We start from the raw sequence: 27,539 nt of genomic DNA, 5'->3' as shown, positions 1-27,539 counted from the left end.
CAGATTATGTAAAGTGAACGAGTTTGTGTGGTTTTCTTTTTTTTATATAAATGTCTCAACTGGTATTTTTACAAACCGGGGGGAGCATTTCCCCAATATGTGCGTAAATGACTTTGTTTTGCACCGTTTTCCTCGCGTCTTGTGAAACTTGCTACGTGGGGTAGGCTAGTCTGTTTCTCCAGTTTTGGACCTCCCTCCATCCAGCTGACATAAGCCACAGATAAATCACTCCCACTGCCTGCTAACCTGCACACTAGGGAGGCTGGCTGCGGAGGAGTTCACTCCGTGGAGAAGGTCGGCGCACGGCACTAAGTAAAAATCCCCCTGGAACCTAAAGATCCGCGTCCCGGGTGAAATTCAATTTGGATCAGGGATCACCTGTAACCGTCCCCTGCAGCAGTCCAGTGTTTTCCACAGCATGCCCGGCAGCAACGTAGCCAGGGTGCTGCTTGCGCTCTGTATCGGGAGCGCCGTTAACTGCATGCCCAAAGGGACGCACAAGAGTCGGCGACAGGCGCCGCAGCATCACGTCCCATCGATCTCTCAAGGTAAGTTCCGCCTTGACCCAACTTTTCAGACTTTTAGCTCTGTGCCCAGTAACACTTTTGCCATTTTAGATCCGTGGAAACGATTTATTTTGGCGCAATTTTGGTTTGTAAATGCCACGATTTATATCAAGTTATCGATTTATAATATCAACCTCAGCTCCATCCAAGCAGAGCAACTGAGGGAAGGTCACTGAAGCTCCATCCCTCACGCAAACGTTTTGTGTGTGTGTCTGTGTGTGTGTCTGTGTGCGCGCGCGCGCGTGAAGTCATGAAATGTAGACAAAGACCAGGGGAAGCAAGAGAGAGGGAACAGAATATTGTTCTTCAGCAGAGAAATCTTATTTATTATTTCTGTTATTTTACTTTACTTTTCTGATGCTTTACTAAGATGAAATAGTGTATAATTCCAATAAATAGTCATGTTTTATAGCAGATAATCAAGCCAACACCATTTTCCTGTTTTGACATTTGTCTTTCCACTTTGGGAAAAATGGGCATGTCAGCAGGTACAGTGTTTGCGTGGGTGGAGTTTTTAGAGTCACATTTTCCTTTAACTGTGTTTTAGCAGCTCCTGCTGTCACTTTACCTTAGGCCAACCTATTTTCCCCTCTGGTTAGATGGTTGCCTAGAGAATGGCCGCTTCTATGCCGTTAATGACCAGTGGGAGCGGCCGTATTTGGGCAGCATCCTGGTCTGCACATGTCACGGAGTGGCTGGCATCAAATGCAAAAGCAAACCGGAAGGTGAGTTTGGGAATCATCTACCCCGACAGTCCTTCACAACATATCTCACACTTTGTGTGTTTAATTTCTTTCATAGAAGAAGAAAGATGCTACGACAAGATCAACCAGCAGTCCTATGCTGTGGGAGAAACTTACGAGAGACCCAAAGATGGTATGATCTGGGACTGTACTTGTATCGGCTCTAGCCGGGGAAAGATCAGCTGCACCATTGCCAGTAAGTTTGTTTTTCTTCTGTCACATTCTCCCGCTTCTCATTAAGTGTTTTTACCTCAGACCACACACTCAAGCTTTACCCACTTCCCACAGTGATGCCAGTAAACTGCTTAATCTCCCAACGTTTGATCAGGAACCAGCTGTTTGTGGTTTGCAGGATGGCTCACTAACGTCAGGAACGTCTGCAAATTAAATGCTTTTTTCCTCCTGTCCGCTTAGACCGCTGTCATGAGGGCGGAGCATCATACAAGATAGGTGACACCTGGAGGAGACCCCATGAAACGGGCGGCTACATGTTGGAGTGTGTCTGCCTGGGGAACGGCAAGGGCGAGTGGACCTGCAAACCAGTCTGTAAGTCAGTCAGACACCTGCTGAGTAACAGCAGAATGAACATCAGTTAAGGGCGTGCCCTGATTCTTCTTGTAGGAAGATTTAGTTAAGCATAAAGAATTGCTATTTTTCATAGAAGCTGTGTGTTTTTCCGTGCAGCCGAGCGTTGTTACGACAACTCAGCTGGAACATCCTACGTCGTGGGGGAGACATGGGAGAAGCCCTATCAGGGATGGATGGTGGTGGACTGCACGTGTCTCGGAGAAGGAAGTGGCCGCATCACGTGCACATCCAGAAGTGAGTATCTGAGCCACCATTCTATTATCACGAAGATCCCCATCACTGACCCTGAATTTCTCTTAGACCGTTGCAATGACCAGGATACTTTGACGTCCTACCGCATTGGGGATACTTGGACCAAAACAGACTCCCAGGGCCACCTGCTCCAGTGTCTGTGCACAGGCAACGGCCGAGGGGAGTGGAAGTGCGAGCGACACGCTTCACTTTACACCACTGGCCTGGGTGAGGAATGATAATATCCCCGTTTCTCCATCCTGCTGTCTGAGCTGAGACAAGAATGTAAACCAGAGGCACATGCTATGAGCTGGGAGAGATAAGAGGTGTCAATGTGTCGACGTGAGAAAGACAACTCTCCTAACGGTATCATGAAAATGAAAGGGCAGAAACGAATGCCGGGAAAGTCCTGGGAAGCCTGACATTGTTCAATGACGCAACCTAAATTCCAAAATTCAGACTCATCGATTCTTTGACTGTTGCTGAACATAAAATGTTAAATTTCAGGTACAGGTTCCCGCGTGATCACCAACATTCAGCCTGCAGTCTACCAGCCCTCTGCAACCAACCCTCGCCTGGAGGGCCCATGTCGCACAGAGTCGGGCGTGGGGTACTTCAACGGACAACAGTGGATTAAGAACCAAGGAACCAATCAGCTGATTTGTACCTGCCTTGGCAATGGCGTCAGCTGTGTACCCTGGGGTAGGAAACCTTCTTCAACCCTTATATATTTAGCAGTTCATTTTGACTGCAACCATTTTTCAAGGCATTGTAAGAGCTAAATTCCAGTGTTTTCCACATGTTCCTTCCCACAGATGGACCGGCTCCAGTCTATGGCGGTAACTCAGACGGTCAGCCCTGCGTGTTTCCCTTCGTTTACAAGGGGAAGACCTACCACTCCTGCACCTCCGCTGGACGCAGCGATGGACAGCTCTGGTGCTCCACCTCCTCAGACTTTGAGACCGACCAAAAATATTCTTTCTGCACAGAGAAGAATGGTGAGCTTTTTTTTTTTACAATTGACATCTGCATTGACAAATGCTGCACCAGCCAACAGAAAAAGCTGTCTGTGACTACTATTCCTGCAGAATAAATGCTACCTAAAGTGGCTAATATGGTTTTTAAAAAATTAAATATCTTTTTTTTTTGCATCAAAATAAGCCAAGCATCAGCAGGAGGAACTCTTATATGAGCCTGGTCCTGGAGTTGTGTAAGAAGGTTTAACAAACAGTTTTGTTTCCCTACTTACAGTGCTTGTGGTAACACGTGGTGGTAATTCCAATGGAGCTTTGTGTCAGTTCCCATTCATCTATAACGGCCAAAACTACACTGACTGTACTGCAGAAGGACGTAGAGATGGGATGAAATGGTGCGGCACCACAACAAACTATGATGATGAGCAGCGTTTCGGTTTCTGCCCCATGGCTGGTAAGTCAGTCGCATAAAAAGTCTTGGAAGAAAATGGAAGTATCTTTTACACATGTTACAGTTTGGCATTGGGGGCCTCTGTGGGTTCTCCGAATTTACTGCCCCAGGCTTCTGCTAACTCGATTAGTATGACTAATGTCCTCCTGGATCTCAAATTACCCTAAATATGTTTGTATCTCCACCCAGTCACTATCAAGGAGTACATGTGATTGTAAGTGTTTATTTTGCATAAACACTATTATCAGATTGATTTTAAAATACATGTAACAGCTGTTCCACCCTTTTAATATATATGTATATCTTAGCCAAATTCTCACTGAAGTCGCTGTTAGATTGTGTGAAATGTTTGATGTTATAAAGGTGCCAATGGGATTTACATGAGTAAGAAAGGAGGCTGAGGCCAGTGAAACAGCAGGGGGTATTTTACACCGAATGAAGGAGTCTTGGAACGGCACCAACATGCAAACACAAAGTATAAAGCCTGGTCATATAGAGGACTGGTGCAGATATCAGATCTGGCTTAGGTGTGTTCATAAATCAGCTTCATGTTGTCAGTTAAAACCCACAAAATGATGTTGGGCATTCAATGTTTATCTTAGTGATCAGACTCTGGGTCAAGCTGGCTGCTACTCATATAACATGTTTATTGCAGGCTTATATTTAGTATGTACATCATCTCAAGAGTGGATTCTTCTTTCTGTAGACAGGCCTTAAAGATTAAAGATGGCAGCAGACTGTAAATCATGGCTGATACCCATCTACAGGACTTTTCGGAGATAGAACTGACTTGGATTCTGTTATCTCACAAGACTTTATCATATCATCTTTTCTTTTAAACAAAGCAGTAAGACCAGCTATTTTAAGATTTCAGGTTTTACTAAAGGGCCCTTGTGCCCTTTAGCTAACATCAGGGTGGTTTGTCAGAGTGTAGCGTGGTCCAGGAGTCAAAACAGCAGGACACCTTTGATACTGATGTTAATGACCTCACATGGGTTGGCAAAACAAACACGGCACTTGAAATGTTAATGGTGGAGTTTAAAGAGCAGTAATTGCCTGCAGCCCCCTGTCCTCCACCTGCGAGGGTCCCGTCGAGAGGCTAATCTTCCATCTGCCTCACGTTTTGGGGGAATGCAGGGCAGCAGCCTCCAGCTGCGGGACGCGACACCTCTGTCAGCCGTTTACATAATTAGATCCATTTTAGCATTTACATAACCAGACCCACGTTGTCATTTACATAATTAGATCTGCTGCGGTCGATTCCTGAGATGTAGAATAAGCTCATCTCTAAAATCCAGCCCAAGATTCCATTTTCACTCTACAGCATTTCTATTTGGTTCATCACAATTATATTTTTCCCAACCAAATCTGTGACACTATGTGCGTATTCATTCCTAAAAATTACTTTTCATCTAAGGGATACTGATGTAGACAGAGGTCTGCAGTCAAATAATCACTAACCGCTGGCAGGTGGTGCAGAGGCACGGTCCGGCTCATAAAATTTTAAAATAGCGACGCACATGTGTTAAACACATGCGGCCATTTGTGCCGCAGGATGTCTGTTTCTGTCTTTCAATCACGTAAAATCCACTTTTCCACCGGCACAGGTGCTCTGTGGCGCTTGTGTTTACTGCAGAGTTTTGCAGTAATTGTACAGTGGAATCGGCGATTACGTGTGTCCAGGCCCTGTTTACTTTACCAACAAATAACGTACATTTTTGTTTATGTGGTACACTGTGGATTGTTATTAACAGAGATTTGTTCCAGATTTCTCTGCCCAAACACATGCCTGTCTGGTTTTGTTGCATGTAGCTCATGAAGAAGTCTGCACAGCCAGTGAAGGGGTGATGTATCGCGTCGGGGACCAGTGGGACAAGAGGCACGATATTCTGGGTCACATGATGCGATGCACATGTGTTGGAAATGGTCGTGGAGAGTGGAGCTGCGTGGCTTATTCCCAGCTCAAAGGTACGTGTTCGTGCGTGTGTGTGTGTGTGTGTGTGTGTGCATTGCGGATTAGATTAAATGGAATAATTGACAGCTCTAAAGGTTTCTTCCTGGGTGTGATTGTCATTAGAGAGCAATCTCAGAGACCTTTGAGAGATGAGGTCAAAGGTCATGTGTAGTATAATCACTCATCTGTCAAAGGTCAAATGTGAGCCTGCACACCTGCACAGTAAAGGCAGCGCACGTGTGAAAACAATGATCCCTTCACTCTTCATTCAGATCAGTGTATTGTGGACGGTCTGACCTATGAGGTGAACCAAACCTTCACCAAACAGCACGAGGAGGGATACATGATGAACTGCACCTGCTTCGGACAGGGGCGTGGCCGCTGGAAATGCGACGCCATCGGTGAGTTTGTGACGCCATCACCTGAACATTGCTTACGCTCACCTGCTTGTCTCACAGTTACGGCATTTTTGATGCTTTTTACTGACCTTTAACCCTCAAAACCTTTGTTGTACAGACCAGTGCCAAGAGCCGGAGACGCGGGGCTTCTATCAGATCGGAGAATCTTGGGATAAGGTCATACATGGTATCATGTATAAGTGCATTTGCTATGGCAACGGTATTGGGGAGCTCAGCTGTGAGCCTCAGCAGTCCTACCCTGGTAAGATGAATCTGTGTGCACTGATAAATCAAACATGGCTGATCAGTTAATGGATTTTGTTCTTTTTTAAAAATCAAAAGCAAGCAAACTGTTTGCTTACGTCGCCTTGAAAATGGGGCCCTTGACTTTGATGTGAAACAGACAGAAATGGGAGGGAGGCGTCATTTCCTCTTTTACAGATACACCTCCCACCCTGGGCCTTTGTTCCTCCTCCCATGTGGTACAGCCCCCATGCTGTTGCCACAGCTGTACAAAACACCAAATTGCATGTGGATGTTTGCATACCGCCCCCTTAATACCCACTAAGACAGTCAGCACATCTTACAGGCTTTTTGAACATGCTTCGGTAGATTTTAGTGGACAGTAACACAGTAGTACAAGGGGAGTAAGGTCTATAAGGTCTTATTCTTTGGATAGTGAGGGAATGGAACACGACCAGATGAAATCATACACCTCAGTTTGAACAAGAAATATGCATTTACTTCTGTGAGACTAAGGGTTTTAAGGATTATGTTATGATCATAATGTCCACCTAGCACTGAGTACTGATTGCATAGTGAGACACAGCTTCAGACAAAGTCTTTCTGGAAGTTTCCTTGAGCTAGTGAGACACCGCTATCTCTCATTCAGCTCGACATGGCCTAATTTGCACATATGGGAACTGGATTTTCAAGCTTGTCCAAGGAGCTTGAGCTGGTGTGAACAAGGTTGGGCGAATCAAGCCGTGAGAGTGGAAACAGCAATACTGTTTGACCTTTTTTCACTTATTGGAGCTGAACTATCTGCTCTGTGTGTGAAGCAGGTTGATTGCGTGGAGAAACAAAATTCGGGGCATGATTCCATCATAAGTGGCTGTAATAGCAACCATCTGCGAGGCTGTTCTCTCTCTCTTTCAGCATTGCTAAGACAGCAGCGAGCCTCAGCCAGTATAGGGAATAAAATACCATAAAAGGTAAAAAGTGAACAGGAAAGATTTGTATAAGTCTCAGGCTTAGTGTCCATTGATAGGATCTTCTGATACAAAAGTTGTTGTCTTTCCTGCCATCTGAGTTTTTGTCCCCATGCGTCTGCAGTCTGGTTTAATCTTTGGCGGTGTTTCTTCTGACTCTCAGCATTACTTCCCCTGTCGACGGTCCTTATCAGCACCCAGCTGAGCATCTGTCTGTATTAAGAATGGATGTTGTGTCTCGGTGCCCAGAGCAAAGGGGATGTTTGTGCGTGCTTGCACCCTCCTGTCGCATATGCACGCAGATGGGTGCGTGTTTGTGCTTGCAGCACATCGACTGCAAGTGTGCATCCGTTTTCCTTTGCATCCCACATCTGATTCTGCGTAACCCTTACCCTCAGCCTGTGGGTCTCTTATAGGCAGTAATTGGTCCCAGATTTTTTTTTGTGTGTGTGTGCGGTTGGTGTATCTGCCTACAACCACTAGTTAGCCGAGCCACTTGCTAAGAAACTTTGATTACAGGTCTGTTATTTAAGAAAAACGGTTAGAAACCTCAGTACTTTATAGAAACTAAAGGCAGCACGGTATATGTCAGCATGGTCAGGAGACTGCACAACATATGCTGTCTGAATAAGATGACTTCTGTCATTCTGGAATACTCAATTAAACCTGAAGATGTCGTGACAGCAAGCTAGCACGGAAACTATTTCATAAGTAGACATCCATGAGTTCAGACTGATTTAGTTTTTTACAGGTGCATAAACATGTAATCAGCTACATGGTTTTTAAGATTAAATTAAAGAATTTACTGTTCCTGTGATATTTGATCTACTGCCATTTTAATCCAATGTTGTTTCTCAGTTAATAGTTCATCCTTGTCCTCTTCTTCATAAGCTTTGAGATCATAATTGTTAGTTGCAGGTTTTGCAAAAGTATAGCTTAAATGCCGCTGTGTCGCAGATGAACTGTGTGTGAACTTCAGTGTAATAAGTCAGTCAAGAGAACATCAGAGGATGGCAGAGACGATGAAATACAGAGTGTTGAGACCTGAGACTGAAGAGAAGTCTCCTCCTCCAGCTGCTAAATGTGGCCTGGAATTTAACATGGATGTGGCAGATTTTCTTTAACATTCTCTTCTAAAAAAAAAAAACCCTACTTGTCCCTGTTGAGTCAAATCACAAAACAGTCTCCTAATTATGAAATATTTACTGAAAGGCTGGTCAATTAACCGGTGCCGCCACAGAAGAGAATCATGATGGAGGTCTGATCTTCCTCTCTGCTCTCTCGATTGTTCCCTCCACACAGGTGGTCACCGCCCAGTCCAAGTGATCATAACAGAATCTGGCAATCAACCGAACTCTCATCCTATTCAGTGGAACGCCCCGCAGTCCGCCCACATCAATCAGTACATCCTCAAATGGAGAGTGGTCAGTAGAGAAAATGCCTCCAGGATTCTCCACACTCATATGTTTCTGCACAGTAACCGTGATCTTCCAACACATTTTACAGAAAAACACCCAGAGCCTTTGGAAAGAGGTGCTGATCCCCGGACACCTGAACTCCTACACCATCTCTGGCCTGAAGCCAGGCCTCACCTACGAGGGTCAGTTAATAAGCCTTCTTCAATTTGGACGACAAGAGGTCACCCGCTTTGAGTTTACCACCACCTATGGATCATGTAAGTTAACAGACGTTAGTATTATTGGCTGTCATTTTATTCTTAAAATTTCAAAAACAGTCAGGAAAGCTCTTTTTTTGTCAGGCTCATCTCTGATGTCATTCTTAACGAGACGCGGACTCTCTCATTTTCTGTCTCTGCTCCTGCTGCAGTGGCTACAACACAAGGCGAGACCACCCAGCCTCCGCCCGTGGTTGACATCTCGGAGTCAGTGACTGAAATTACCTCCAGCAGCTTTGTCATCTCATGGGTTTCCGCCTCCGACACGGTTTCTGGATTTAGAGTGGAGTATGAGCTCACTGAGGAGGGACAGGGCACCGGAGAACCCATCGTGCTGGGTAAATGGAAATGCAATACTATAGTTATTATATAATTGTAGTAGAATGTTTGTCTCCATAGTCAATTTCCATTGCTCCTTTTCAGTCTAAAATATCTGTAAAGTGATTCTGTTAGTTGTAAATTAAACATTCTCTCCTGATAGATCTGCCACGTACAACTACCTCAGTGAATATAAATGAGCTCTTGCCTGGAAGGAAGTACACCGTGAAGGTCTATGAGGTCACAGAGGGCGGAGAAGACAACATCATTCTTAGTACATCACAGACCACCGGTTAGTTGTGATAACAATGGTGCAAAGTCATTGATTTCCCGTCTCCCTACACCTGTCTCCGTGTTTTTGTGTTCTTTGACTCACATCCCATTCCTTCTGTAGCTCCCGATGCTCCTTCTGACCACGAAGTGGAAGACGTGGGAGAAACTTCCATTTTGATCAGCTGGGAGAAACCACTGGCTCCCATCACTGGTGCGCTACATCAACATTTTCAATCAGAGGTGATCACGTGATCTATGGCTAACTACAACCTCTGCCCGCTCCTTGTCCACGCAGGGTATCGCGTCGTCTACACGCCCTCCGTCGAAGGTGAAAGCACGGAGCTGAACCTCCCCGACACGGCGACATCGGTGACTCTGAGCGACCTCCTTCCCGGGAAGTTGTACAACATCAGCATCTACGCCGTGGAGGATACGCTGGAGAGCGAGCCTGTCTTTGTACAGGTCCACACCGCTGGAGACGCAGTGACAGGTATAAGAGATTTGTTTCCAAAAGGACTAGGTTATTTTTTCAAGTACCGTCTTGCCCTTAAATTGATGAGATAACACTTTCGGTTACAGTCTTTGACAAATTATTGGTCTGAAAAATGGACTTTGATGTTATTAAAAGAGTCCTCTCTGCAGAAAGCACACCTGTCATTAGTGATCAAAGACTAGGAAAGAACATTATTTCCATTCACACAAGGGCTCACACAAAGTTATGAATCCATTTCAACGTTGCCTATTTTATACTGAAATGTGATGTGTTTTAAGTACTGTCAGAGATTTTTTTGAGGGAGCAGTGAAGAACTCAAGCTTACATCCTATTGGTTCACAGTTATGTAAAACCTTACAATCTGGCAGGTCAAACATGCTTCTTGGCTGTTCAGATGCTGGATGTGTGTGTGTAACGGATGTTTACAGTTGTTGCGTTGGAATACAAATTCCTGACCTAATTTTCATGAAAGCGGCCATTTTTATGGGGCAGATGTACAAATAGACCACATGGTACATCAGGCAATACCAACGCTCACCTGGACCAGAGTGCACCAGTGATATGCTGGCTTAGCCCACAAAATAATGCTTAATTTAGACATATGCATGACAAAACAGTGGCCTACAAAGGGATTTCTGCTGTCATCAAAGCTAAGTGATCACAAATCTATGGAAGATGTGGGTAAATCAGCATTTATCTGATTCATGGTCATATCGTGATTGTCCGTGGCCTGATCAAGCACTGAAAGTTGGAGTTACTCCGCCTGCATCAAAGCAACAGGCTGTTGCTGTTGTTGCTGTTGCCTCTTAGTTAATCTCTTGGTAAATTTTATGTTATTAAAGCGTCTGTCCTTATTTCAAACAGCTGCATGCAGGCTATTCCGACCTTTTATAGACAGAACATTTGTCAATTAAATATCTGTAAATCTCTTGTAAATCTCTGATGTATTTCATGTAATGAAAGGAATGCTAGCCAGACATTGATGCATTTGCTCCAAGACACAACTAACTGCAGTAATGTGGGGTTTTATACATATATTTTAATGTTTTCCAACTGTTTTCCACAGAGGAGGTGGTGTCCCCAACAGACCTTCAGTTCTTTGAGATCTCAGATAAGAAAATTGTCCTGACCTGGTCAGGCCCGTCTGGAGATGTCTCAGGTTACCGGGTTACTGTTTTGCCCCTCGATGAGTCCGGCTCTCTGCAGAGACAGATGACGCTGCCCATCAGCCAAAATTCCTACATGGAAGTGTCACACTTGGAGCCTGGAACGCTGTATCGCTTCAACATCTACACCATCCGCAACGGAGAGGAAAGTTTACCACTTATTGGAGAACAAACCACAAGTGAGTGCAAGAATCAGTCCTGTGGAAATCTGAAAACAAGCTCATGTGACATATATGAGAAGTTCACACAGTATTTCTCTCTAAACATTGCTTATGTCTGATGTTGGTTTTGGTATCTCTCTTCCCAGAGCCTGACGCGCCCACAGATATCCACTTTGCCAACATCACCGAGGACAGAGCTGTGATGATATGGTTTGCTCCTCGTGCAAAAATTACCGGCTACCGACTCTTCCTAACCGTGGAGGACACAACCCCCCTGCAGCTGCGTCTGCCCTCCCGCCTCACTCAGTACACCCTGCTCAACCTGAAGCCTGACACGGTGTACACTGCCACGCTGCATGCAGAGCAAGACAACATACTGAGTAAAGGAGAAACTGCTCAGTTTACCACCAGTGAGTTTAAATGTTGCATCAAAAGAGCAGAAGATCATTGACATAACAGGGAATTTGACTGATCAGACCACTGTGGAATGTGCGTTTGCAGATCCACCTATGGGAAACGCTCCTCATTTCAGTACTGATGTGACCGACACCTCCATTGTAATCTCCTGGATTCCTGTTCCCCACATCGGATACAAGGTACGTCTGCTACAAACCCATAACCAGACGCAGGCGTGGAGCTTGCTCGCTGCACTGTCCTGTAGTTCCATTAATTTCCTGTGGAAAAAAAACATTTATTTTTCTTTTAGTCCCATCAGAATCGAGCAGAACTCACAGATCATTTGTACACTAACATCTGAGATGCGAAGCTTCCACTGGCCCACATTTTCTTGGGAAAATAGTAACCTCTGTGCTCTCTGACCCCCCGGTCCTCTTTCCTCTCTGACTTTTTGAACTTTTCTTTCAGTTGACAGTGCGCCCCAGTCAGGGTGGGGAAGCCCCCAGAGACATGACCTCTGAATCAGGAAGTATTTACATTTCCGGTCTCACTCCAGGAGTTGAATACACCTACAGTGTTCAGCCTGTCATCAATGGCCGTGAGCAGGGAACCCCAATCACCCGCCGCGTTGTCACACGTAAGTGAAATTGAATAAAGTATTTAAATGCTTTATTAAAATAAGTGCTGTTTTGCTTTTATTCAGCGTATTTTGGTGCTTTTATTCAGTGTATTTTGTTCTCAATTTAAATTTTTTTGTGCTTCTCCAGCTCTCTCTCCTCCCACGGACCTCGTTCTGGAGTCCAACCCTGACACTGGAGAACTCATCGTCCAGTGGAACGGAGCTCCCAGTACAGGTACGCTCGAATACCCACAGGTGAATAAGATATTACTCCAAACTTTATGCTGTAATCAAAAAGGGTACCCGGTACTGAACCATGAGGAACCCCTTTTGGTACTCTAATTTTACTAAAAAATTCCAGTTCAGGCTTCATTATTTCTGTGTTCTGACTGTCGCCCTCCCAGACATCACTGGTTACAAAGTGACGTGCACTCCGACTAATGGGCAAGATGGAAACAGTGTGGAGGAATTTGTGGAGGCCGGCCAGAACTCCTGCACTTTAGACAACCTCATTCCAGGTGTTGAGTACAACGTCAGTGTTGTGACTGTCAAAGATGACATGGAGAGCACGCCTGTGTCCACCATTGTTAAACCCGGTGAGTAGAGTATAAGAACTCAGGAAGCATTTTCATGCAAAAATGGCTACATTTCTTTTGTCTCCTCACTTTGTCTTGCTGAAATAACAAATGCACATTAATGAAACTGGCACAACAATCCTCTGTTAGCATTGCTGCTAACATTTACAATATTCCCTTCATATATTTTAAGATTAATTGAAGAAGATGCTTCATTAGACAGTTGAAACATCACCATATAGTAATATACAGTATATATAAAAGAAACCAGTCTTCCATCAGCTCTTCAGCTGGTGAGATATGTTAAATATCTCATCTGAATGGAAGGACACAGTTGTTCCTCACATTGACCGATTTCCTCTTTCTGGCTCCTCTGTCCAACCCCACCCTTTTCCACATCTTTGTTGTTTGTTTTGGTGTTGCCCCTCTCTCTCTCTCTCTCTGCACTTCGCTCCACCTATCCAGATGTCCCCAAGCTGACGGATGTCACCTTCCAGGATGTGAGCGACACGACCATCAGTCTAAGCTGGTCCCCGTTTAACACCACCGCCATCACCGGCTACAGGATCACGGTGATGGCAGCGGGGGAGAGCGTTCCAATTTTTGAGGATTTTGTCCTGCCAACCACTGGTAAATACACAGTTTATGGGCTGGAGCCTGGCATCGACTATGACATCACTGTGATTACTGTGACTGAAAACGGCGAGAGTGAGCCCACCACCATCACCCAGCAGACCTGTAAGTCAGTTTTGAGTGTGTGTCATGAATGCATTTGCATTGCACACATCACTTTTAAGACACTATTTTAGAGGGTTTTTAACCTTCTGTTTCCTATATTTACCTCTTCACGATTTCATAAGCATTTTAAACACTTTTTATGAGTCACGCTCTCCTTTTTTCTTTGTTACATTAGCTGTTCCTGCTCCAACTGATCTGCGTTTTGGCCTAGTCGGCTCAGACACCATGGAAGTGACTTGGAACTCTCCCCGCGTTCCCAACCATGCTGACATCAACGCTTTCCTCGTCAGGTAGAAAAACGTCACATTTATGAAGCTTTGTGATATTTATAACTCAAATAAACAATGATCCAATGTTCCATCATTGTGCAGATATCATCCCATTGATGACGAAGATGACATGACAGAAATCAGCGTAACCGATGGCAGCAACAAAGGGGTTCTAAGGAGTGAGTGCTAGAAAATCCAGAAATGCAGAACCACACACAGACAAACTCATTTACGTTTACTTTTTCTTCTTCTCTGCACAGACCTCCTGCCTAATACCGAGTATCTGGTGAGCGTTGTGTGTGTTTATGAGCAGAGGGAGAGCTCGCCTGTTGTCGGCACCCAGAAAACTGGTGAATCTCTCTATATCTCTTAAATTTAAAAGGGCAAATTTCTTTTCCAGTCAAAGAATGCAAATCAATAATTGTTTTTCTTTGAAAACCTCCTCCAGCTCTGGACTCACCAGTCGATCTGCGTTTCTCTGAGATTTTCACCAACTCCTTCACCATCCACTGGCTCGCTCCCCAGAGCAAAATCACCGGCTACCGCATTCGCTACCAGATGGTGAGCGGCGGCCGGTCCAAGGATGAGAGGCTGCCCCCCTCCAGGAACCACTTCACTCTGACTGGGCTCAATCCGGACACCGAATACCTGGTCAGCATTTATGCTGTGAGCCGCACGGAGGAGAGCCTGCCGCTCGCTGGAGTTCAGAAGACAAGTGGGAAAACAAATTCCACATTCTCCATCATTTTTTCCTCACATTATCAAGATGTCACTTATATTTGGTTTCCCCGTCCCCCACCCCCACAGTCTCTGATGCTCCCACAGACCTGGAAGTGCTTGACTCCACCCCCACCAGCATCACCGTCCGCTGGGACGCTCCACCTGTCACCGTGCGCTACTACAGGATCACTCACGGAGAGACAGGTGAGGTTGTAGCAAATGCTTTCAGATGCATCATTTCATGCTTTGAACATTTTGACAATTTGCTTTTATATCCGGATTTGCCCAGGAGGCCACAGTAACCCCAAAGAGTTCACAGTTCCTGGATCTCAATCTACTGCAACAATCAATAATCTGAAGCCTGGCACTAATTACACCATCACCGTCTTTGCTGTGACCGGCAGAGGAGACAGTCCTGCATCCAGCACGGCGATCTACGTCACGCACAAGACAAGTACGACCACGTGCGCATGCACAAAGTGGAAAACTAATGTTGATTGCTTCCAGTACCAATTTCCTCCCCTCCGTCTTCTCATCCTGCTCTCTTAGGTGTCAACTCTCCCTCCGAAATGGAGGTGATGACAGTAAAAGACAACAGCGTGACGGTGAGATGGAGCCCTGCTCAGGGCCCAATCAAGGGGTACAGAGTGACCGGGGTCCCCAGAGATGGTGAGGGGACCTCCTTCACAGAGGTGGTGGCTCCAGGTATGGAAGTTAAACTTGAGACACTTGTAGTAGTTCATTATAACTTTAACACTTTAGTTGTCAGTGTAGCAAAATCAAAACTGTGTGTTGTCCTACTCTGTTACAGACCAGACAGAATTTACTTTCTCTGGACTGATGCCCACCGTCGAGTACGTTTTGAGTGTGCACGCTCTTGGAGAAGATGGAGAGAGTTCTCCTGTCGTGGTGAATGCTTTAACACGTACGTTTGTTTGTTGTTGTTTCAACATGACCCTCTGGGAAAGTTTTCCACCTTGCTCCAACCTTCTGACATTTTTACTCCACCTTTAGATGTGGACCACCCCAAGAACCTGACCTTCTCTGAAATCGATTCCACCTCCATGCAAATCACGTGGTACAGCCCCGAGGGAGTTGTCACATCTTACCGGGTTTTGTATTCGAGCCCAGAGGAAGGCGAGAGAGAGCTGCTGCCTGCGCCAAGAGGAGACGCCGAGTCGGCGATAATCTATGGCCTGCAGCCCGGCACCGAGTACACCATCAAGGTCATTGCACTGCATGATGACACAGCCAGTACACCGCTGGTGGGGACACAAGCTACAGGTATGGGACCAGGACGAGCTAGGATGTAGTGATCAATATAAACATTAAACATTCTGAGTGTCTCACCTTTTTATTCCCTCTCCCCCAGCCATCTCCCCACCCATCAACCTCCAGTTCTCCCTGGTTGGTCCCACCTCCTTCACCATTCACTGGACCATGCCGGGTCAGGAAAATCATGTGACTGGTCTAAAGGGCCTCACGGGATACCGCGTGGTGGTGAACCCCAAAAACAAGAGCGGTCCTACCAAAGAGATTAACTTGTCCCCTGACTCCACGCAGGCACACATCTCTGGACTTCTGGTGAGTCACCTGATCCTCAATTCTGAACTCTGTAAATTAGTTTTGTCAAGCTAACAGTAAACAGCAGTAATGGCGCCATAGAAAAGAAAAAAAAAGATCTTCTGCACATTTTTACTTTACATAATTATTGCCTGACATGGAAAGATGAGAAGAACTGCAGAGGCAGATTTATAGCTGCTTGGATGTTAAATGGCAATAGCTGATTATAGACGCAGCTATGACATTAAATTATATGGAAATATGAATAAATAACTAAATAAATGACTGTTTTCTCTTTGACTTTTTTCTGTTGCTTAGGTTGCAACTACCTATGAAGTTCGCCTTTATGCCTTGAAGAATTCTCTGACCAGCAGAGCCGTCCAAGGAGAGGTTACCACACAAGACAGTGAGTCTCTTTGGATTTTTAAAACAAAAAACACATTCAGAAACAGATGCAGCTAAAACCAACTGGAGACGTTGGTAATGCTGTGAAAACATTCCTTTCTCATTCCTTTCTCACCCTCAAATTTCTATATTAACTTCAAGATATTAGCCCTCCTCGCCGTGTGCGCATTTCCGACGTGAATGACTCGGCCATCACTCTGACGTGGCGCTCCAAGACAGAAACCATCTCTGGCTTCCTGATCGAAGCCACGCCCACATCCTCGTCCACGGGCTACATACCCATTCAGAGGACCATCGAACCCAGCTTGCGTTCATATGCTATTACAGGTAAACATAAATAGGAAGGCAGAAAAAAGACAGCAAAAATCACGACGCTGACTCTGAGTTGTAATTTCAGGTCTGGAGCCAGGCACCACGTACAAGATCAACATCTACACGCTGAAAGGGAACGGACGCAGTGCACCGTTCACACTCACTGCCACGACAGGTGAGCATTAAACACCAGTGAATTTGCAGTGAAACAATCAAGTACTTTTTGGTCTGTTAAAAAGAAAACAAGCTGATATCAAAGGTAGTTTATCACAATTATTTTTAAACATATTTTATTCAGTTTCATGCTATAAACGTGAATGCAACATGTATTGTTAAAACCTACTTTTTTGTGCGTCTCTTCCAGCCAAGCCTTTAGTCATCCCACCCACCAATATCCACTTCACCTCCCTGAACCCCAACAGCATCTCCTTCACCTGGGAGCCGTCACGCAGTCCAGGTGTTACTGGCTATTATATCACCTATGAAGAGGCAGGAGGTGTGCCTCAGGAGTTTGTCCCCAGACCACACGCAACTCAGAGCTATGCCATTATCAACGGTGGGTGTGGCATTTGTGACCTGTGTTTATGGACAATGGCACATGTGCAATAAGACATGCGTAAGACATTTGCTGTGTTTGGTCGCAGGTCTGAAACCAGGAACAGAGTATGTCATTAAGATCGTCGCCTTACAAAACGCTCTGAGGAGTATTGCCCTCGTGGGAAAAGCCAGAACACGTAAGTACACTTGAGCATGACCGGCTCCTTTTAATCTGTACCGCCCCCTGCTGGTTATCTATGACCACTGCCATAATAAATAAGTAAGATTAGAAGCCCATAACATCAACATTTTTACATTTGCAGCCTAATACTGTGTGAATCCACCAGTCTTATGTATATCTTTACTTGTTTGATTGCATCATAAAACAATTAATCAGAAAAAATGTATATTAATTGCACAGTTTTTGCTTATTCAGAACCAATTACAGATGGACAGCTGTTGACGCCTGAGCTGCCGCAACTTCCAGTCCCTCATCGACCCAGCACTGACATTTTGGATGTTCCAGAATCTTTCACTGACAAAATGTAAGACCCTGTTTAATTCATCCATCAATTTTCTTATGACTTTTATTTTTACATTTATACTCACTGATTCCCCCCCGTATTCAGTTTTGACTCCAACCACGTTCATTTTGCTGGAACGAGTGGCCAGAATCGTCCAGGGCAGCAGGGTCAGCACATCTACACAGAGTTCCAGAACCTTGGTCCTAATAATGGACTTTATGGTCCCTTCGGTGGACCCAAAGAAGGCCAGAGGCCGACTCTCAAAGAACCACTTGTTTATATTCCTGTAGCAGGCCCTGATGGAAACAGAGTTCCCTTGGTCAAGGTGTGTGAGGGGTCTCTAACTTAGCCACTTGTGATTGATTTGATTGATGACATTATTTTTCTGGTTCAAACCCACAGGTGAGCGATGGTCCTCTCTCAGGTGTGGTGTTTGATTTCCCCAACAACGAAACAGAGATTCCTCAAGAAGCTCAGACTATCACCACCATCTCCTGGAAGCCCTTTCCTCAGACGCTGGAGTATGAAGTGTCCTGTAACCCGATCACACACCTGGAGGAGCAGGGCTTCCAGGTACACACAGACAACCACACACCTACTCGCATTTTCAATTGCTTCCATTGAAGCTATTAGAACCATTCGTTCTTTTGGTACGTCTCCATGTAGATGCGTCTCCCTGGAACATCAAACAGTGCCACGCTGATTGGACTAACATCTGGAGCTTCCTATAATGTGGTCGTAGAAGCTATGACAGACGGAGCTAAAGAGAAGGTTTTGGAGGAAGTCGTGACTGTTGGGAACGCTGGTACAGTAGTCCTGCTTTGATGACTTTGTATCACATAAATAGTAATTATATAAAGTCACTGAATTACTATTTACTCTTATTTACACATGCTTCGGTTTTCTCTCCTGCAGTTCCAGGCGACATCCCCATTACCCCAAACAGGGACGTGTGTTACGACACATTTACACAGACCTACCACGAGGTGGGCTCAGAGTGGGAGCGCATGTCTGAGACGGGCTTCAAACTGTGGTGCCGCTGTCTGGGCTTGGGCAGTGGTCATTTTAGGTGTGATTCATCCAGTGAGTGGCCTAACCCAGCATGCTTTGCAAACACAACATGGAATCAGCAAACAATTCTATGTGATTTCAGAGTATATTTAGAATGGATATACTGTTAATTACATATGAATCTATGTAATTTGATCTGATTGTCTATATACTTCAGCTAACACGACAATACCATAAATTGAGCATTGGTTCACCTTTATTCTGTAGTCATTTGACTGTCTGTGCTCCTCATATTCGACTGGGAACAGGCGACATACACTCTACTCTCATTGCAACCATGAAAGCGCCGATCCAAATATCCACCTTTCATTCCCATAAATCTGTCTCTTTTGTGCATCCCCCTTAGAGTGGTGTCACGACAGTGGTAATAACTACCGTATTGGTGAGAAGTGGGACCGCCATGCTGAGAATGGTCACATGATGAGCTGCACCTGTCTGGGCAACGGAAAGGGAGAGTTCAAGTGTGAACCCCGTAAGTACGGAGCATCAAATTGAAAAGCCAACATTCATTTGCTGCCTGTACATCAATTCAGAGGGTCAGAATGGACACATAGCGTGATCGAGTTATTTAAAGGTGAATTTTGAAATAATGTGTATTTGATCTTTAACATATCCAGATGAGTCCACATGTTACGATGATGGAAAAATGTACAAGGTGGGAAACCAGTGGCAGAAGGAATATCTGGGTGCCATCTGTACCTGTACTTGCCATGGTGGACAGCAGGTGTGTTAGCGTGTGTGCTGGTTCTGTCGGTGTTTGTACCCCTGCAGCCAGATGTGTATTCCAATGTGTGACTGTTATATTTTTGTTTCCAAACTTAGGGCTGGCGCTGCGAGAACTGTAAAAGGCCAGGATCGACGGACGTCAACGCTGATGTCCTCCATCCTGTACCATCAGATGCCTTCGATAGATACAGAGAAAATGCTCTGCGTAAACTGGTCAGTTAATGTAACATTTAAACCACCAATCAGAGCTGCTTGAGTGCTTTTACCCACAATGCTCTCCTCTCGTCACATCTTTTCACATGGGCTTTTCAGAACATCCACTGTCCGATCGAATGTTTGAGGCCGGAGCTGCTAGCCGACGTCCTCAACGCCTCGGATTAAAGAAGAACTTGAACGATAAGGAACGAAGAAGTGCGACTTCTCACAGTGCCGCTACCAGCGAGGAAAACCTCCATCACGCTGCATCTGCAAGGGTTCCCCCTCGCCCAACGTTTGCCTGCACAAACATCTGTTAAAACAAAGTCTGCTCTCAATTAAAGATAATCATGTTTTTCCCTGGTGATTACTTTTTGACATCCGTTTGTCAGAGCACAAGTCCTGCTGCCTTTCATCTTAAATCTGCCCACATCACAAACCACACGCATTATTGTTGTGTATTTTCTGTTGTTGCGTTGTGACCTTCTGCTCAAACATTCCATCCTCCCGTGTTGCACGAAACACACCACTTCATGGTTCTCAGATTTTGTGTAATATCATTTTGTGTTTATAATTGTCAACACATTTCTCGTATTTCTCAAGTCTGTATTTGAACCAGACTCAGATCAAAGTGTGTTGCAAGCAGAAATCAAAGCCATTGTGTCCTTGGGCTTCTATAGCTTCTAGTAATTTAAATCATCATTATGTGCAATGAAGAGGATTACAGCTGTCAAAGTCATGCAAAACTCGTCGACATTCTGTCTCTGTGTTTATGCTCCTCTTCTGGAGTAGAACATCACAACTTTGCATTTTTTTTAGAAAACAGCAAACTTTTATTTTTAAAAAAAAGGAAAAAAAGAAAGAGCACTGTTAGTTTAGAGTTGTGTGTTAAAATGCTGCCTTGCTGTTACAGTAGGGGCTCCCGAAGTCAACACATACATCCGATTCTTTCATCTGTATTTTTTTAAGAACCTAGTGCCTTTATGATGCAAAAGCTGACTGAACCAAAACGAACACGACTGAATTGTCATTCATTTTCAACGGAAATACACGTTAATTACATACGTGTTCGTATTTTTTTATTCTTTTTATTTATCCCTTTTTATCCAGGCATTTTTTGTTCAAAGCTTTTTTGGGGTGTACACTTTTTGATTGACTAGTTTGTTTTTTTATATTGTTGGTTTTAAAATCTGAACTACTGTGGACTGAATCTTTTTAATAAACAAAAAGCCACCTGTAATGGTTTTGGTGAGTTTTCTTGAATATGTCAGAATAAACCTTTAAACTATTGAGACACGACTCGGAATTCATGCCACAGACATATTGTGTGTGTGTGTGCGTGCGTGCGTGCCTGTGTGTGTGTGAGGTGGGGGGGACAGAAAGTAAAAGGGAATAAAGTGATCTATATTCTTCAAAATAAAATAAAAAGGCTAAGGAATTTTAAAAAGCTTATTACCCGTGTACCGTAATGACGGGTGGTGCTTTTATTGTGAAAATAACGGAGCGGAAGTCCATCTCTTACCTTCCCTAAGACAGGAAGTCAGCGCTCCACATCGGCGAGCAACGTGAGCCACACAAGTTAGTGAAGTTTCTGTGAAAACAGACGTTCGGTGCGCTTGAAGATGGCGAACGGGTCCGTCGGTAGTCTGATCTTGAAGCTTCACGATGTGAACGCGGTAAAGTTTGGAGAATACAAGCTGAAGAGCGGCATGATGACGCCAATTTACATCGATCTCCGGGTGCTGGTGTCCTACCCAGCCCTCATGAACCAGGTAACTTCAAACACGTGTTTCCCTGGCATCCTTTCCCGTGCAAGTGAGCGAACTTAAATATTTGAAACACCACACTGGCGCTTTGAAATGTCAAATGAGTAATGGCCTTGACAAAAGTAGGTCCCTGATTTCATGTTGAGAATGATGGCGCATGTGCGTGTTCACTGCATTAGCAGTTTCAGGAGGAAAACATTGACTTTGGTGTGAGCAGGATGGATTTTCCTTAATGCGCACTTTGTAAGAATTTAGCATAGAGATTATTTGTATGTATGAGATTATTTTGCAGCTAGTTCCAATATTGATGCGCTGTATTTCCCCCTTTTCTGTGCAGGTCTCTTGTCTCATCTACCAACGAATGCAAGAGGAGGACCTGCGGTTTGACTCCGTCTGTGGAGTCCCATACACAGCTCTGCCTTTGGCCACCATCATCAGCTCCAAACATGAGTTCCCCATGCTCATCAGGAGAAAGGAGGCCAAGGATTATGGTGGGTCAATGGACACATGTGGAGTTGGTGGTGGAAGAAATTCAATTGATCTTGGTCATCTGTGAACAATAAACCACAAATAAAAGGTCCACCGAATCCCTTGAAGCCAAGAAGTATGCTTTTTCAGTGCTTTTCTGTTGTTTTGCTCATTACTTACTGAACGATCCCACTCCAGGTCCCTGAAGAGGTGCAATATGTAGCAGTTATGCTATTGCTAATCAGACTTTTCACCTTTTTTACTCTTTTGATTGGGTCCTACATGTTTCAGTGGGTTGTTTGAGCCTCGTTTTTATTTGTGTACTTAATTTTTGACTAGATGACAGCCATAAATTTTCACTGGACTCCATGATGCTGACTAAACAAATCTGAGATAATCAGACGTTAGGTGGACTCTCAAGCTTCCATCGGTAGTTTGTCGAACCCCGCGTGATTAAAGCTCCCCGCTCAACTAGTTCTCTAAAAAAAAAAGACCCTTTTTAAAAAAAAAAAAAAAGATAAACCAGTTATTGTTAAAATGGCCTTAAAATTCTCTCCTGTATACCTCTCAGGAACCAAGCGTCTGGTGGAGGGGACCATTCATGAGGGAGAAACCTGTCTGATCATTGAAGACACGGTGACCACCGGCACCAGCATCCTGGAGACGGCCGAGGTGCTCCAAAAAGTGGGACTGAAGGTGCAGACAATACGATACAGATATTTTTTATTATTATTTTACTATAAACTGATTCCAGCTGCACAGTAGCGACGTGTGAATGGAGCCCCGGATGGATATCGTGGCCTTTGACTTTCTTTACCTGCTTTGTTTATGCACCGTTATGTTCTTTTGATCTGTAACCTGAAGCTCTGTCACTTACTTCCTCTTGTGAAATCCTGGAAGGTGACAGACGCCATAGTTGTAATGGACAGAAAGCAAGGCGCGGCAGAGATGTTGGCCTCGCGGGGAATAAGGCTCCATCCCATCATCTCCATGTTCAACTTGCTGGATGTGTTGCGGGAGGCCCAACGCATCGACAGTCAGACGGCACAGAACGTCCGCAACTTCATTCTGGACCACCACACTTTCAGGTACAACACGGCAAGTTCCCCTAAGAGTGGCAGATGCACCAAAGCCTTCCCGTATCGCTCACGTGTCCGACCGCTGCAGTGCCAAGGCGGGGAATGGTTCCGAAGTCCCTGAAAAGCAACAATGTGTGGAAAAGACAACGCAGCTGAGCTATGCAGACCGAGCCAAGCTGTCCAGTGTGTAACTCTTCATCAGTTTGTGTGTAAATTTGGTCGATGGAATGAACTGTTTTGAAACCTCTGCTTGCTGATGTTACAATCACCTGCAGATGTTCATCCTCTGGCCTCAAAGCTGCTGACGATCATGCAGGAGAAGCAATCCAACCTCTGCGTTTCCGCTGATGTGACATCCAGCGAGGAGCTTCTCCAGCTGGCAGACAGCCTGGGCCCAAGCATCTGCTTGCTCAAGACCCATATAGACATTCTAAAGGTTTGTTAAAGCCTTCTTTCATTTTGGGTTGATTATCTTTGTTTGGCTGATGTGTTGATTCACCTGCAAACAGGACTACGCAGCGGCAGTCGGCCACAAACTGCAGGCTTTGGCCGACAAGCACAACTTCCTCATCTTTGAAGACCGCAAGTTTGCTGACATTGGAAACACTGTCAAACATCAGTATGAAGGTGGATTGTACCAGATTTCATCCTGGTCCCATATTGTAAACGCCCATGTGGTGCCGGGACCCGGAGTGGTGAAGGGTCTGTGCGCCGTAGGGAAGCCCCTCGGCCGTGGCTGTTTGCTGATCGCACAGATGAGTTCCCAGGGGTCCCTGGCCTGCGGTGATTACACAAATGCAGCGGTAAGCATTCAGGCTGTTTGGTTTTCAAATCCATTAGATTGATCGTTCAGAATGACCCGTTTACCAATAAATGTCTTCTTTCTACAGCTGCAGATGGCGGTGGAACAGTCAGACTTTGTGATGGGCTTTATCTGCAGTTCGAAGATTTGCCCGAGGCCAGAGTTCATCCACATGACTCCCGGGGTGCAGATGCAGGCTGGAGGTCAGACTTGTGGTCCTTCATAGTTATCAGATATTCTTTGAACAGGGTATCAATGTTTTGATTCAATTTTAAAATGAGTTGTTCTAATTTCGAGGTGATCCTTTTCTTCATATATAAAGTACAAATTCACCATACATAAATCCAAAGTAGCTTTACACATAGAATAAATGCTTACTTATTTTATTTATGATTTTTATTGCAGAAATGCGCAATATTTTAAATATTCTGATCCAGAATACATGTGTCTTATTTTTGTGCACCCTTCGTTGGCTCTGCTGGCTTCAGCGGGTGTTTTTAACTTCACCACAGGGGGGCACTGTAGGACAGGAAATAGTTTCTGGACCTTATAGTTTGTTTCTCCTCTTCTCCCACTTCCTTGTCTCTAATAGGAGATGTTTTGGGGCAACAGTACACCACTCCAGAGGAAGTCATTTTCAACAAGGGCTCTGACGTCATCATCGTTGGCAGGGGGATCCTGGAGGCCCCTGATAGGCTGGAAGCTGCTGAGTTGTACAGAAAGATGGGCTGGGAGGCCTACACAAAGAGACTGGGCCAGAGTGGAAAATAAGATCATTTGAAGCAAGAAGGCCCACTGCAGATGAAGTGGAAGTGCTTTTTTGTTTTGTTTTTTGAAGAACCACCAGTGTTTAGGTCCATGAGATGGCATGGACACACGAGTGTACAGAACACACTGGTTTAAACATTTATACCTGGGAGCTGTGGGAAACTAACTGGAGCTCTCCCCTTCATTCTTTCCCAACATTTGTATTAATGCATCTCAAACCATCTCAGTCTAATGATTTGTTGACTCCAGACAGGACGGGTGTGGCATTCAATCAGCAAAGACTTTAGATTCCCCTGTCTTAATTCACCAAATGCTTTCAGTTGTGTTTTTTTAATTGTAGCAATGACATTGACTCTTGACTTGCTGCTTTTTGGGTGTTTTCATTTATACGGATGTCTTCCATCCATTTGACTCCACTTCTAAAAGAAATACTGAGTTGATAATCAAGTTTTGCCGAGGTTTGACACCTCCCTGTAAAACTATAGACAGTAGTTACAAACTCTGTCCTGGAGCCACAAACCATGCAAAAGGTGCTTTTGTGGTCCCACCTTACTGAAACAGATGTAGGGCTTGCTCATATTTACCATTGTTGTTAATCTCATATATAAAAGAAAAAGAAGCCTTTAATACTTTAATAACATGAAGAGTAAATCTATTCCTTATTGTACTTAAATGGTGCCAAATAAATGAGTTGCAAACCAGATGTGTTTCTTGGATTAATGTTATTTAAAACGCGGGTCTGTGCGGTAATATGGGAGCAGGCCTGGTTAAAAACAGATGAATGGATCTGCTGATCTTGTGATATCTGTTAAAGCTCTATGTTTCAGCTTTTTTCATAGTTTACAGTCAAACCTGTTGTCCTCAGGGTTGGTTTCTCAGACATCAGACACCACAGGCTGAGGAGCATTAACATGACTATTGTCTGAGCTTAATGTGCCAAAAAAGGTGTTTTTTAAAAAAAACTTCCCTTTAAAATTCTTTATATTTGTTTTTATGCTACATGAGTACAATACTTATGGGTGAATCAAACCAGATAGATGGGACTAAAGCAAAGAAGTGGAAAAGAGCAAACATTTTAAAAATGAATAATAAAAATGCTAATTTGGGAAATAAGTCATGATAATAAATATTGACCATTGTTTTTCAATAGTTTTGCTAACAGGTCATTAAAAAGAATTAAAACTATTACTAATTGGATAAATAAGGTTATGTTGGGACCATTTCTGAGGTCCAGAAAAGGTTTGGTCGATGCATTAGCACAAAGCTGATAGTTGGAAATGTGAGAGCAATAAATGCATAAAAAGGAAGTGTGAGAGTGGCATGATAGGAAATAAGTGTAGGTGTGTCATTAACCGTCTAAGCTTTTACTCTCAAATGTGAGATTATGCATTTTATTGTATAGAATAAAAATACAGGACTCTCCTTTAAACCTCAGTTTCAGAGGTCCAACCTCCATCACCTCCAGCTTCTCTGAGGAGAGCTGTATGATATCTGCTGGGGGCTACAGGCCTACAAAATATATGTTTAACTATAAAAATGGAATTCAGTGTGAATATGGGTTAAGCAATGCTCGTAAAAACTGCAGTTCAAGTGCGGAATCAGCAGACTTAAATTTTAATTTTCCTTTAGATGTTAGTTATACTACAATATATCTATAATGTTTCAATATTACAAATGAATAATTGAATTATTGTGTTAATTTTCAGCGAGCAGCATTTCTGCTGATACATAATTTCATCATAAAACGTATTTTTCTGAATTTTCACATTTGTCATACAGAGTAATGGATAAAAAATTTTGGATTCTTTTGTGTTGATTCTTTATTACAGAAACAGTTTCAGGCTCAAACAGCATCTGCACAATCAAACAAGCAAAATACCAAAATGGTCATAATCTCCGATTATAATCACCTAGTCTCCGGTTGGGTGTTAGTGCAGACTGTCGTGGTGTCCCTTTGTGGGGACCTGCTGTCCTCAGCGGCCACTGCTGTCCTCCTCAGCCCCTGCAGGGGATCCGCAAGGTTGTTGGGCCAGATTCTCACAAGAGCAGCACGAGGTTATTTGCAAGTCACATGATATGAAAATGGTGCTTGAATGAGGACGGAACGAGTCGACGGGTAGCTGCGTTGATAGTGCGCCTCTCTGGCAGCCCGGCGCTGGCACAAAGGTCAAACGCGTTGCCTAGATCACCAGAGACGGGAAGGGGGGGGTTGGTATAGAATAATGTGTTGATTTCGTGTGTTTTTGTTGGGTGGCACGCGCAATAACACACACACACACACACGCACACACACAAAGACACACGCACACACACACAGACATATGCGCAATCCCCTCCCCCTTACGTCAATATTGGATCAGTAATGCACCATGTAACAGGTGCCTTAGTGCCTTAAGTCATCCTGGCCGTTTGGGTGGAGAGAGAGAGAGAGAGAGAGAGAGAGAGAGAGAGAGAGAGAGAGAGAGAGAGAGAGAGAGAGAGAGAGAGAGAGAGAGAGGTAGGAAGAGAGACGCGGGTATAAAAGGTGAATACCTGTCTCCAACTTCTCTCATTCTGTGGTGCTAACGTGGACCCAAAGGTGTGCAGGTTGCCGCTTGGCCTCCCCAGCAGGTAGGACGTCGGATCGTCCAGCTCTTTATTCCCAATAAGACTGTTTGTTTTATTCTGCTAACTTTTCCAAACCTCTCTGCAGAGTTTACCTGCCGCCAGAGAAGAGCCGGCTGCCTCTCCACCCCCTTCGCCTCCTCTCTGTCTGTCTCTCCATCTGGATCACCTGCACGACTTCAACGGTTCTTGTGGCTTTA

The 27,539-nt window shown here is 44.5% G+C and overlaps 2 protein-coding genes across 2 annotated transcripts; both read left to right on the top strand.

The window, feature by feature from the left end:
• The first annotated feature begins 216 nt into the window (after positions 1–216).
• fn1a (fibronectin 1a) lies at positions 217–21,096 on the top strand. Its single transcript, XM_011611451.2, has 49 exons — positions 217–548; positions 1,166–1,291; positions 1,368–1,505; positions 1,724–1,855; positions 1,994–2,131; positions 2,198–2,356; positions 2,636–2,830; positions 2,944–3,126; positions 3,380–3,556; positions 5,366–5,521; positions 5,780–5,908; positions 6,024–6,167; positions 8,419–8,540; positions 8,623–8,791; positions 8,944–9,129; positions 9,273–9,401; positions 9,504–9,593; positions 9,678–9,872; positions 10,942–11,220; positions 11,349–11,612; positions 11,704–11,798; positions 12,067–12,235; positions 12,366–12,452; positions 12,622–12,813; positions 13,258–13,530; positions 13,706–13,820; positions 13,902–13,978; positions 14,060–14,149; positions 14,248–14,514; positions 14,607–14,723; positions 14,809–14,973; positions 15,069–15,224; positions 15,331–15,444; positions 15,534–15,803; positions 15,892–16,103; positions 16,401–16,488; positions 16,629–16,814; positions 16,885–16,974; positions 17,164–17,355; positions 17,444–17,533; positions 17,773–17,881; positions 17,966–18,185; positions 18,263–18,433; positions 18,527–18,665; positions 18,776–18,943; positions 19,278–19,403; positions 19,549–19,655; positions 19,754–19,870; positions 19,970–21,096. The coding sequence occupies exons 1-49, from the start codon at positions 419–421 to the stop codon at positions 20,036–20,038; spliced, it is 7,512 nt and encodes a 2,503-aa protein (XP_011609753.2). The 5' UTR covers positions 217–418; the 3' UTR covers positions 20,039–21,096.
• Positions 21,097–21,358: 262 nt separating this feature from the next.
• On the top strand, positions 21,359–25,436 carry umps (uridine monophosphate synthetase). Its single transcript, XM_029848253.1, has 9 exons — positions 21,359–21,624; positions 21,956–22,109; positions 22,658–22,782; positions 22,987–23,174; positions 23,254–23,348; positions 23,441–23,601; positions 23,675–23,968; positions 24,056–24,170; positions 24,560–25,436. The coding sequence occupies exons 1-9, from the start codon at positions 21,475–21,477 to the stop codon at positions 24,736–24,738; spliced, it is 1,461 nt and encodes a 486-aa protein (XP_029704113.1). The 5' UTR covers positions 21,359–21,474; the 3' UTR covers positions 24,739–25,436.
• The last annotated feature ends 2,103 nt before the right edge of the window (positions 25,437–27,539 follow it).

Source organism: Takifugu rubripes, chromosome 1 (assembly GCF_901000725.2).
Source record: "Takifugu rubripes chromosome 1, fTakRub1.2, whole genome shotgun sequence".
In the NCBI taxonomy this organism is placed as follows: Eukaryota; Metazoa; Chordata; class Actinopteri; order Tetraodontiformes; family Tetraodontidae; genus Takifugu; species Takifugu rubripes.
This window is presented reverse-complemented; position numbering and strand designations above follow the sequence as displayed.

Excerpts from the sequence above, each read along its gene's own strand:
- fn1a (XM_011611451.2), top strand. The coding sequence starts at position 419 with ATGCCCGGCAGCAACGTAGCCAGGGTGCTGCTTGCGCTCTGTATCGGG. Across the intron at positions 14,724-14,808 it reads GATCACTCACGGAGAGACAG|GAGGCCACAGTAACCCCAAA; the intron begins GTGAGGTTGTAG and ends GGATTTGCCCAG. Across the intron at positions 17,356-17,443 it reads GAGCTATGCCATTATCAACG|GTCTGAAACCAGGAACAGAG; the intron begins GTGGGTGTGGCA and ends GTTTGGTCGCAG.
- umps (XM_029848253.1), top strand. The coding sequence starts at position 21,475 with ATGGCGAACGGGTCCGTCGGTAGTCTGATCTTGAAGCTTCACGATGTG. Across the intron at positions 23,175-23,253 it reads CTGGACCACCACACTTTCAG|TGCCAAGGCGGGGAATGGTT; the intron begins GTACAACACGGC and ends CGACCGCTGCAG. Across the intron at positions 24,171-24,559 it reads GGTGCAGATGCAGGCTGGAG|GAGATGTTTTGGGGCAACAG; the intron begins GTCAGACTTGTG and ends TGTCTCTAATAG.